Source organism: Lipophrys pholis (genome assembly GCF_963383615.2).
Source record: "Lipophrys pholis genome assembly, chromosome: 1".
Taxonomy (NCBI): Eukaryota; Metazoa; Chordata; class Actinopteri; order Blenniiformes; family Blenniidae; genus Lipophrys; species Lipophrys pholis.
In genome coordinates this window covers 32,752,110-32,764,195 of record NC_137635.1, presented here as the reverse complement: position 1 = coordinate 32,764,195, position 12,086 = coordinate 32,752,110, and the positions used below count along the sequence as shown (strand labels likewise).

Sequence of the window (12,086 nt, the reverse complement as noted above, 5' to 3'; positions counted from 1 at the left end):
TAGGGATGCGGTGCAGCGTGTATCTCATTCCCGTCGACTGTAAATGTTGCCTTTAAAGGCAATCTCTGTCTTAGCTTTCGTACTGTAGCTGCTCAATATTTGACCACCGGATTCTTGTATCAGTATGATGAGCTTGGTGTTTTTCATATCCAGAGATGGTTTCTAGTAGCTTTGTTTATGTTCTTACCAGGATGGCCCAAAATCTCTCTTTATTATCTATAATACCATTTAAAATGTAAGACTTTAAGTGATCAAGGACTTATTTTGTCACGCAATTATAACAATATTTGGTCAATTTTCCAGAAACAAACTGCACTGATTTGATTTTTAATTGCAAAGTTATGGTCAGCCAGCCAGTATACTTTTGCAGTTTTACATTTGTTTTGTTTTAACAAAAGTTTTAGGACTGTGTGAGCCGCAGGCCAGCCAACCTGTTGAGCGATGCAGCCTAGAGCTGTGAAAACATGTAGAGAATCTGACTTCAAGCGGGAGTATATTACATTTAGTCCGTCACCCTGCTGTCCACAAAGAGCGAGTTGAAGTAATCCTGAATATTTTGGGTCATCTTGGTGGGATCAAGTTTGTTTTGTAAAACTCTCACAGATCCAGATTGTATGTTGTCTGCTGGTACAGAAGACAAATGCAAAGTTATATAAATTATTTATGAAATCTTAAAACATAAAATTATGTTCCTTAAACGTTTTGCACTTGACGCACCAAGCATCTTTATTTATTAAGTTTCTTTTTTATTATTATGGTATTTCTAGAGTATATAGAAAAAGTGGTTCTTTTTTCTTTAATTATTTTAAATCATGTCCTGGAAGGGAAAGACAATTGGAGCCATGTTTTCAACGACCCCCCCCCTCCCCCCCAATAACACCAGAAATGCTTTGACCTATTAGTTTACAACTAGCAGATGATTCGCAATGCTTCCAGCCCTGATAGGTTCAGGGTATCATGTTAATAAAAACACTTTGTGAGACAGTTTTAGTGTGCTGGCCAGTAATTGTTGAAAGACACATGAGTCGATTATTTTAATATTTGGCTGCTTCTTAACTGTCATAGCTCTGGATCGAAGCATGCGGATCCACTTATCTTCTGCTGTCCCCCCTGCCCCATCTCTCCTGCCTTACCGCTTGCTAATGACAACAGCTTTTCCACCCCTGACGTGCTGCTTGTAAAGTATTGTCATTCATGATCCCTGTAATGATTAACTGGAAACCTTCCTCTTGGCTCTGTCTTGTATATAAGTGGAGATTTCTGTGTTGGGTCTCATAACACAGATGATATTAACTCTCTTTTTTTTTCCCTCTGTATACCATGAAGAATAAAAAAAATAACTGGCCTGCTGCTTTGTCAAGTGTCGCCGCAGAGTAAAAAGTGCTGATGAAGGATTGTTGTTTTTTTATTTATTTATTTATTTTTTAATGGCGTTCAGGGTGAGTGATCCCGGGATCTGTTGTTACTTCTGCTCGGAGCTGCTTGACTGAAGCAGAAACAGGCCAAGGCCTGTGATGAAGTCTTAATCTCAGTGCTCACGTTTATCTTTTGAGTGTTTATCTTTGAGAGTTCTTTCTCATGTCTGTGGACACATAACAAAAAGTTGTCGAACAAAAAACAACCCAAAAAAAACAAAGCAAATAAATAAATGAGTGTTGAAACTTATGCAACTCCTGAATGTGATGTTTGATTCATTTCTCCAGATGTTTTTAATCCTTCACGTTTTTTTCGCTGCAGAAATTATGTTTGTGCTCGTTCACTTAAAATAATGTGGGTGGAACTTCCAAAAAAATCAGATCGACGTTTTTCACTACATGTAGTCAGAAATATACGCTTTACTAAGTCTCGTATTACTCCTTTAGTTTCAGCTTTACCCAAACCAACACGCCATTATTATCATCAATACGTAGTCATGATTTTCATTTCAGTTATAACGAGCCAAAACTGAGCAATTCAATCAATAATGAACCGAGAATTTCAAATACCTTCTTCATACTGTATGTGCAACAGACTTGAGTATTCCAACAATAACTTAGTATCTATGTCCAGCTGATATACTTTGTGAATTTTATCTTTTGAGGGACAGAAAACCTGGATGACATTCGTTAGTCAGCTGCTCAATTTGCTTCTGTTAAAATAAAGTGAGTTTATACATAAAGGAACTGTTTCCGAGCAACATACGGCTTCATGCGCTGCAGTAATGTGCTCACCCATCATGGTGTAATGTAATGCAGCGTATGAATCTGTTTTCATCAACGTGTTGAAAAGACAAACAAAAATGAAACATGACTCCAACAGAGGAATTTTGTTTTCGTCGGTGACGGAGGGACTTGACAAATGGATAACAAATCATCATGCCATTCTCATGTCTGCACTGTAACAGCTTGTACTTTTGCTCATGGTGAACACACGGGGCGAGCCTGTGTTTGTGCAGCCTTCCATTATTGATTATGTACTCACCATGTGCTCTGCGGCAGCGGGGACACTCAGTCACACTAATCCCCTACTAACAGAGGCAGGAATACTCAGTTTGACACAAAGGTCATGGACTGAGTGCAGAGCCGCCGCCTCTCATCGGACTCTAAACAACTGGTTTAAATACTGTCAATATCAAGGCATGAAACTTCAACCTAGTCTTATACCTCCACCTCTTATACCTCCACTGGAGGACAACCCCACCCACCTTATAATTTGCACTATAAGTACACGGCCAGAGAAACACAGCGTGCTAATGCAGCTGCTGCTATTTGATATGTGCTGTTAAGAAGGAACACAGTGGCAGACATTAGAAATGGTATCAATAACGCAGCGCACTGCTTGCACATGTACGAGCTGTTCCAATCAGAACAAACACAAAAATCATTGAAAACCTCTCAATCTGTTTGGACCTTTGCATGCTGGACTTATGAAACATATGAGGAATCACCACACGCAGTGCGTTAGTGTAAATCAACATTCTAAATATTTCATAATTATCCCATTAACATGAGCCCATTTTTTTGCTTTCTCCTTATTTAACTTGACTCTTAACTTGACTTTTATGTTAAGTACATAGCAAATATATACTGTATGTTGTAAAAATGAATAAAGTTCTATGTTGGGCAGTATGGTGGAAGAGTGAAAAGGTTAAACTTACTGTGTGGATGTTCTACTAGGGGATGTGTGGGTTTCTCTGTGGTTGCCAGGCATTCCTAACATTTCAAGCCACTGCTGGACCTCATCTTGAATGGATGGAAGAATTATCACCCAGTGGTTCAGTCCAGCTTGATGCATATTTGCATGCCTCACCCTGAAAACAGAAGATCTCATTTTCTGTTCATCAGTTGGGAAGGAACTTTGTATCTGGAGTTTGCATGTTGTCTGGGCACTCCCAGTCGAACTGGTAACTCTAAACTGCTCATGGGTAAATGTGAGCATGTCTGGTTGTTTATCTCTGTTGTAATGAAGTGGTGAACTGTCAACAGTTTAGCCTACTTCCACTCATATAGCTGGGCTTGGCTCCTGGGCCCTGCAACAGTGAATTACATGAAGTGGAATTAAAGGATGGATGGATGAATTTTTCTCCGAAAGGTTCACAGAAGACACATTTTTATATGTATGCAGACATTTTACCTCCCTGCTGTTTGGAGTAAAACTGCACGAAATCACCTTGTGGTGTCAATTAGCAGAAAATTTTTGCAAAACACACCAAACTTAATAGGACATAAATAAGTCGAACTAAAACAAAATCATATTTTACAAAGATGAGGGTCCATCGCACAGTGCCTGTCACCATCCATTGAACTTGTTCCCATAACAATACAAAATACTTGTATCACACCACAAATCTGAAACAGTTTGAAGCAGGAAAGAACATATAAACCAACTGTTATTCTAAATTATAGCCTGTTTTAATAATAGAAAGTTACACTGAACAAATGAACAAAGGCCGCGCAATACTGAATTAATATGAAGCCAATAACTGCTCGCAAAGAGTTTTGGTGTCAATAAAGAGAGAAACAGAAGGAAGTGCAATCTTTTCGTTTTAGATGAACAGCGACTTCCACTGGAGTATCTGCTTCACATCTGCACCTTATGGGATTTCAACATGAAGAAAATACACAAAGTGCACAATCCTTGTTTTAGAATCTTTACTGATCACAAGACACAACAACACACTCATAGATATTACACTCCTACAAAGTTACGTTAGTTTAGTCAAACAACTAAGCCGACAGATAAAATACAGTAAATGAATGTTTAGACAGCACATCATAGTATACATCCACAAATGTCAAGAGTGGAATTCCTGGTTGTCCTTGTGCACTGCCATATTCAGGCCTCATTTACTTGACATTGTAGTGAAAACAACAACTTTCATTGTACTTTCACTGCTTGTATATAAGATTGCGGCTTGCAGAGTCACTGAAAATGGAACTTGTTGAACCACTTTTCTGAGCTCATACAATCCCCGTGGTCAATGCAGTGAGTAGATCGTAGAAATGTGCAAGAAGCTGTGCTTGATTACTTCAGTCCAAGGCGGCTCTTCTGTATCTTGGGGGTCCTGACCCCCAAGATGATTGTGTAAGAAATAAAAATGTACATGAATTTAAATAGGGAGTAATTTTAATTGTTTTCTGTTTCATAATTTAGCCTGATTATCAACTGAGTTTAAATGAGATCAAATGTGTTTGTGTGAGATTCTCTCCGGGCAAATACAACAGGGGACAATAAAAAAAAAAGAAAAAATACAAGTTATGAAACTGGCATTTTGAGGCCACTGTAGCAGGTATAGCAGGATGAAAACTGCAGCGATAGCTTCAAATAAACACACACACACACACACACACACACACACACACACACACACACACACAGAGCCTACATTATGGTGCATCCTACATACATTGACGGTGTGATCGGTCTATACTTCCATGTCCTGGTCATCCTATCCCCCCGCTTTAATTATGCACACTAAGAAGGACCCCCAAGGTCTGAGTCTGGCAAGTGATGCAGCTCCTTGGTCTTACTGTTTATCGGCTGCTACCAGGTGAAGACACAGACATCAGCTTGTGGAGATATTCTGTTTTATTATTGAACCTTTTTGATCACTTGCCCTTTTTTTTTTCACCCACTCGACCTTCTGTGTCACATTACTGGTCATTCGTCACTTTCAGGAATACATGTGTAAGTACAGTATGCATGTGGGTTTGATAGTGACGGGTCGGCTAAGCTCTAATGTTGATGGATTAAGACAAACATTAGATGTCAATGCCAAAGCATGCTTTGGAGGAAATTAATATAATAACATATGACAAAAGATTATTTCAGAGCGAAATTCAGTGTATACGTAATATAAAATACCTTCAAATGTTGCAATTGCTTCCTACACATGTTAGTTTTGAAATCGTTTTTTCTTATTTAAAAAAACTAAAACTTTTGTTTTCTGTCATTGTGTAAATACATCAATGGATTACAAAAGGCAACAAGAATATTGCAAACTAACGTCAGTGTAAAATGCTTTGTTTGGGTTTGTTTGGGGGAAAAGCTGGATTTAAAACCACAGCAGAAGGTTGAATGTATCTATTATATGACAGACGCAGTCATGATTTTGAATGTTTTTGGAACACAGTGACGCACTGTGCCAGAAACTTGTACAAGAGCATCAGATTCTCCGTCTGAGGGCACTTTCAATAGCGAGAAACAGTGTTATTATCCGTGTAGTACTGAGGGTGTTGAAAAGTGTGGCGCGTTTGAAAAAGCCCTGTGAATTGGAAAGGTTACCTGAGGCAGCGTATCATGTCTCGTCAAATTGTAACGCGCTTTCTCCTGCTCTCCGTGTGGCCTACGCTACATTCACACAGCAGGGTCCCCTTTCACCACTCCTTGTTTTAGGTCCAAGTACTACGGGAAGCACAGTCTCTGTGCGTGAACTTGGTGTGTGTGTGTGTGTGTGTGTGTCATTAGGGGGTCTTTAAGTAGATTGCTTCTGAGCTATTCACTGCTGTGTGGTCTTATGCGTTTTGTTCATGTTCATTTTCAGAAAGACGAGCTTTGGCGGTTTTGCAACACCTGAGCTTGAAGGAGCAGCTTCATAATGGAGAACAGCAAGGTGACCACTCGTCAGTATACAGGGACTCAGATAAAGGTTTTACTTCAGAGTGGAAATGGCGAACATTACAGATCAATATGTATCTTTTGAAAGTTTCAAATGCATTGTTTTGTGTACACACATTTGAGGTAGTTTCCCTTCCCTCTTGTTTGTTTGTATTTTTGAATGTTTTCACTGTGGGACAAACATCATAAACAAATAGCTGCCTGATAATCAAACATAGAAAATGATTTGAAAAATTTACAAACTTACTAAAAAGCCCATGATGATGAATTTATCGTTAAAATAATTAATTTCCCAGCTTGACTCTACATTTTTAAGCGGCAGGGTTAGGGTTAGGGTTAACCAGTGAAAACCAGTGAAAGAAAAACCAACCACCAAGCCATGCCACCTTGATAAGACACAATAGATTGGCCAACACATGTATCCAGTGATTGATTTCACCTTGTCTTGTAAAATCTGCAGAAAAGGATTCGAGAGCAATATGTTTTATGGGGCGCTGGAGCCGATCCCAGCGGACTCTGGGTGACCTGTCTATCACAGGGCCAACTCAGAGAGACAGACAATCACACACACTCACATTAACCAACGGGCCAATTTAGAGACAACAATTAGTCTAAAATCCATGTTTTTGAAAACCAGAGTAATCAAAAAAATTAAAAATAAATTAAAAAAACACGCCTGCACAGCAATAACAATCAGTTTGCACAGAAAGGAAAGGCCCGCAAGCCTGACTCAAACTGGGAATGTTGATTGTGTGAGTAATAAGAGAAGTAATCGCTGCACCACCATGCAACTCATTTTTAACCAACACTTTAGATCTAAAATGTCAAAGTTTTGAAAGTTTAACAACAAGAAGAGGGAGGAAGAATAGTCTGACGCTATTCAAACACTTTTTAGCTGTTCAAACTGAATTGGATATTGTGTAAAATCACAAATAAATCCTTTAACTTTTGACTTATTCTGTATCTTAAGTTGTTCCATCATTCATAAACTAATTTTTATCTTGTGAAATATCTTGTGGAATGAGTTTAAATACATTTAGAAACCCCCCCCCGAAAAAACATATTCAGAAATATTTCATCCTGTTACACTTGGTATTATAATTACACACAGCTTAATATTTCAACGACAGGAGAAAAATGAGCTGAAGTGGGGGAAACCCATTCTTGATTTTGTTGAACGGTCTCTAAAGTCTTTGTACATCCCGGCTGATCCTGTGTGTCCCCAGCAGCCAGTGAAGGAGGTGCTCCCCTTGCCTCGCCTCCCGGCCCCTTCTGCTGCGCCCTCCTCTCTGACCCCCGCTGCTGCTTCAAGGAAGCCCACCACAGGCTCAATCCAGAATGTGCAGGTTGCCTCCTCAGGTGATCCACAAAGAAATACCACATATATGTGCACACAGTCAATCTTTGTATTATATTCTATTGTTTTTAATTCATCTGCCTTCATGAAAATAAACTGTAGTATTTCGGAGTTAACCGTTTGACCTTTCACCTTTGGCTGTGCTTGTTTACAGTGGTGACATCGTTCACTCATCTGAGGCCTCCAGAGAGGGACCTCTCACTGATGTCTCACATGAAGTCTATCAAGTCTCTGAGGCACGCCGGTTTCACAGCCGTGTTCACTGGACAAACGGTGAGCAGGCTGCTTCAGCACAAACCAAAACCCAGTTTAAATGTAACTGCCTTTACCTGTGGGAATGAAGAAGGTGGTAAATAAGCACACAGTCTTCATTAAACTACTAGTACAGTCACTAACGTGAATTAAAGACACACACAAAATATTCAGCTGGTGATACAGTAATACAGTAATAACCTATTACAGTGTGCTAATGAAATCTGAAAACATGTAATATAAAATAAATGTTTGGCAATATTTTGAAAATCTATTCCTGTTTAATGTTTCTAGTAACTTCTATTAAAGGAGTGTAGTTACTTTAATAGTTACAGATTATTTCTATTTAGTTATAAAAGAAACTGCCATTAATTGGAACTGACAACATGCATACAGCTGCCTTACTTTCGTGTTTGTCTGACACATGAGCTGAGATGTCAACCTCCTGTGGGGAAATCTGAGTTACAGGTTCATTTTGGCAGAAGATACTGATTAACAACAATAATAACAAGAGGTGACAAGCCCGCTGATAGTGAACTGCAATACTGATTTATAACAGTGATCAGTAACATACGCATCACTACACGAGTGGCGGTGTCACAGTAACTCGTTCATTTAATAACATGTTATCCTCAACATTGGTTTATTCATACTTCAATCATGTATTATTTCCGCCTGATTCAACATTGTTTCCCTGTTCACATGATCATCCCAGAGAGCTCTGCTAGTGCACTGTAGCTCAGATAGTTATCTTACACAAGCAGGTGTGTTTGTTGACTCTAACCTCAGACTTTAGCATGTTTAAGCTTTAGTGACGTGAAGGAAGAGAGGCTTGAATACATGACAATGATGGTTTAATGTCCTCAGGTCACAAAGAGTTGACGAAAAACCAGATCTTATTGCAATGATTCTGATCTCTGTAACACGAAACACCTACAGAAACTGGACAGTGAGGAGGAGCAGGAGGAGGTGCCGATCGTCGACGTGATCCTGGCCGACATTGACTCGCTGGTGCCCACCCATGATGAAAGCGGCCGCCCGATAGCAGAGTGGAAACGACAGGTGATGGTGCGGCAGCTGCAGGTCAGGCTGCAGGATGAGGAGGAACAGAGGAGACAGGTACAGAGGTAGTGGTGGATGTTTCTCCAGGCAATATGTGACGAAATGGGCCCTGGGGTCACTTAAGCAATTCTCAATGAGACTTTTGTCTTCAAGCTTCAACAACTGGCGAAATTTAAATAAGCATGTTAGTTTATGTGTTTGTGTACTGGTTTATCTCAATGACTCAATGAACTAATAATAGAAATATGTGGCATAATTCCAATGAACATCATTTAATATGCTTATTATCTCTAAATCACTGCTATTGCCTTCAACCAGCTCACCTGGAACAGTTTCCATATTTCAGACTTGTTAGTAAAATCTGGCTTCCATCTTTTTGTCAAATGTGTTTGTTGATCCCATTGTTTTTACTACACAGAAATCAATGCTATTATAATACTGAGTGAATTAAAAAAAATTTTTTTGTGATATTCTTTTTTTTCTTTGAAAACTCAAAGTTGTTTTTTTTCCCCAGGATGTTATTTTATCACGAGATTATTTCCAGTCATATTGCGCATGTTCAGAATAATCCAGGGGAACTTTCAGATTGAAGATATTGGAAGTGTTAGGGCTGAAAGAACGCAAATAAATGGATTTCCCTTCTTTGGCACTCACCTGGTTCTTTTTCTGCTGAAACCTCTCCAACAGGACATTGTTAACGGCTACACACCGGTGGACAGCTGGAAGTACTCCCAAGCACACAATGCAGTCTTGGGACCCTTTGGTGAGCTCCTAACAGAAGAGGACCTGCTGTACCTGCAGCAGCAGATTGAGTCGGTTTCCCTGCAGAAACGCTGCCAGGCCTACGAGCTGGAGCTGACCCGGCTGACCGAGGAGCTGAGAGCTATTTTACCCGATCCTATTGTGAACATTTCCCTCAACAAAGAGGTCCTGCAACAGATGGACTCTGAGGGGAAAATGCACCTGGCTCTGCCAGTGTGGTGCAGTCGTGTCTCAGAGATCATTAGAAGTATGTCTTTATTGGTGGCTAATCTGCCCCAAACCGTCACATTGGATGGTGAAAGAGGGATGGTGGAGGGGGTTATAGCGGGAACGCAGGAGATGAACCAAGGTTCAGGGGTTGATTTAGGAGACAGATTGGCACCGGACGATCACGCAAGTGTGGAAACCTTGAGTGCATGTAGGATACCGCACATAGGGATGGCGTCTGCTTTCAGTCATCGTTTGGAGAGCAACAGCTACAGCAGGGCACAGAGGGAGCGGGTGGAGCGGGAGATCCAGCAGTCTGGAGTGTCAGTAAGAACTCTCAGGACCAACTTTGAGGGTCAGATTGGTTGCATCTATCCCTTTGCTGGGGTTGCAAAAGGAGGACAAGGTCTGACGAGCCAAGCGACGCCGACAGCGACGCCAGTCGGAAACAACACCAACAAAGGTCTCGGCTGTGAGGTCGGCCACTGTGAGGTCCCCAAAAAACTTGTGCCTGTAATGGAGACTACCAGCTTAAGAAAAGAGCGAATAGTGGTGCTTTTCCTCAGCCACTGGAAGAAGTCTGCGTATGCCATTTCAGTGAGGGCAGCGAGACAGAGACAGGGACAGGGACAGGCTGCAGCATCGGGGAGGACGACAGCAGCACAGCCCCAGCAGAAAGTCACCTCCATGTTTCACTTCTGCAAGCAGCGAAGTGCTGTGGACAAAATGCTAAACTCCTGGAAACACAAAATGGAATTCAAAGACGCTTGTTTGTCCTCTTCGAATGTCTCACAAAGTCCCAGTCCTCGAGCGATCTACTCTCCGGAGCAATTCCTGCCAGATGTGGACGGTGTTGCCATGAGCCACGACAGCTTGACGCTTGATCTCTTCATGCTGGGTTACTTTCACATCTTGGAGCAGGAGCTGTTGCCCGAGGAGAGGAAGATGAGGCACCTCCTCTGCTTCGAAGTCTTTGACCATGTCGGCAGTTTCCCATGGGAAAAGGTGCGGGACTTCCACAGGGCCGTCCTCCAAGAGATCCAGGCCGGGAGGCGACAGTGGAGCGAAGGCTTCGAGGACATTAAAGCTCGCTTCTTCAATGAATCTAAGTCATGTTGCTGTCCATCGTCATCCCAGCTGCTGCCAGATACCAGATTAGTCCCCAAGGTGATAGTTGAAAATGCAACTCCAGAGGAGAGTGGCAATGACACGGACATCTCCTGTTTCAACAATGAAGATATCTGTAAATATATCGACCGCAGTTTTGCTTTCTGGAAAGAAAAGGAGGCTGAACTGTTTGACTTTGAACATTAGATGTTTTTGATTATCTGTAACATTTTTGCACAAATTGATGCTGAAGTGCTTATTTTGGTGAACTAATGGCAGCTCAATAAAATTATTTCAAGAATAGCTCAATGGTGTGTTGTTATTGTGAACTTAAACGATAAACACAGTTTGAAAAAGCCTCCTCGATTTCATTTTTGGAGACTTTGCACACAAGCAATAATGTACAAAAGTTTGTTATGAAAGAAGAGAATTTTCCACAGTGGTTTCTTACGATTTCAACAATTTGTCAATTATCTACTGATTCTTATAAGAGAAATCCTTATATTTCAGAGATGTCAAGCATGCAGTCCAGGTACATACATACACAAGTAAAAAAAAAATACAAAGAAATTGACCAGAATCTTTTCATTAAGAAAATGGAGACTTATCTGATTTATCGAGTGCAGAAGTTTCGGTCAGAGAAGCAGACATACAACACTGGAACCTGAGCTGACAAATCAGTGATGCGGGCTTAAAAGACGCCTCATTAAAAAAGCAGCATTAACATCAAAACCAAAGTGCGAGGGTGAATTTGTGAAAACATGCTGGAGATCTTGGTGACCTTCATTTTAGCACATTTCACTAAGACAATGTTAAAACTGAATAGATGGTCTTCTTCCTACCCCACTTCAGACGTGATGAATCAGATATGTATTATATGTTTGTATATACATGGTATACTTAATATATATTTTTATTTTGTGTATATGTATTTTCATAAAGTATTTATTTATTTATTTATTTATTTATTTATTTATTTATTTATTTATTTATTTATTTATTTATTTATTTATCTATCTATTTATATAGGTTATTTACAAGGGGTTTATATATATGTTGAAGTTGGAAGCTATCTTAAATTGCGATGTTTTTCCACTAAAAATGTACAACTGATATATATACTAAAAAAGAGAAAAAAATTATTAAATTGAGTTTGATATATATATTTTTTCTTTTCATAATGTATGTATCCTTATTTTGTATATCTCTTGACGTGTCTGTAAACAATTGATAATAAAAAAGA

At 40.0% G+C, this 12,086-nt stretch overlaps 1 protein-coding gene across 1 annotated transcript; it reads left to right on the top strand.

The window, feature by feature from the left end:
- Positions 1-6,076: 6,076 nt before the first annotated feature.
- On the top strand, positions 6,077-11,050 carry espnlb (espin like b; the record flags this gene model as incomplete). The annotated part of the gene is made up of 5 exons (XM_080485802.1): positions 6,077-6,091; positions 7,326-7,455; positions 7,608-7,726; positions 8,645-8,824; positions 9,455-11,050. The coding sequence occupies 5 exons, from the start codon at positions 6,077-6,079 to the stop codon at positions 11,048-11,050; spliced, it is 2,040 nt and encodes a 679-aa protein (XP_080341928.1).
- Positions 11,051-12,086: the final 1,036 nt, after the last annotated feature.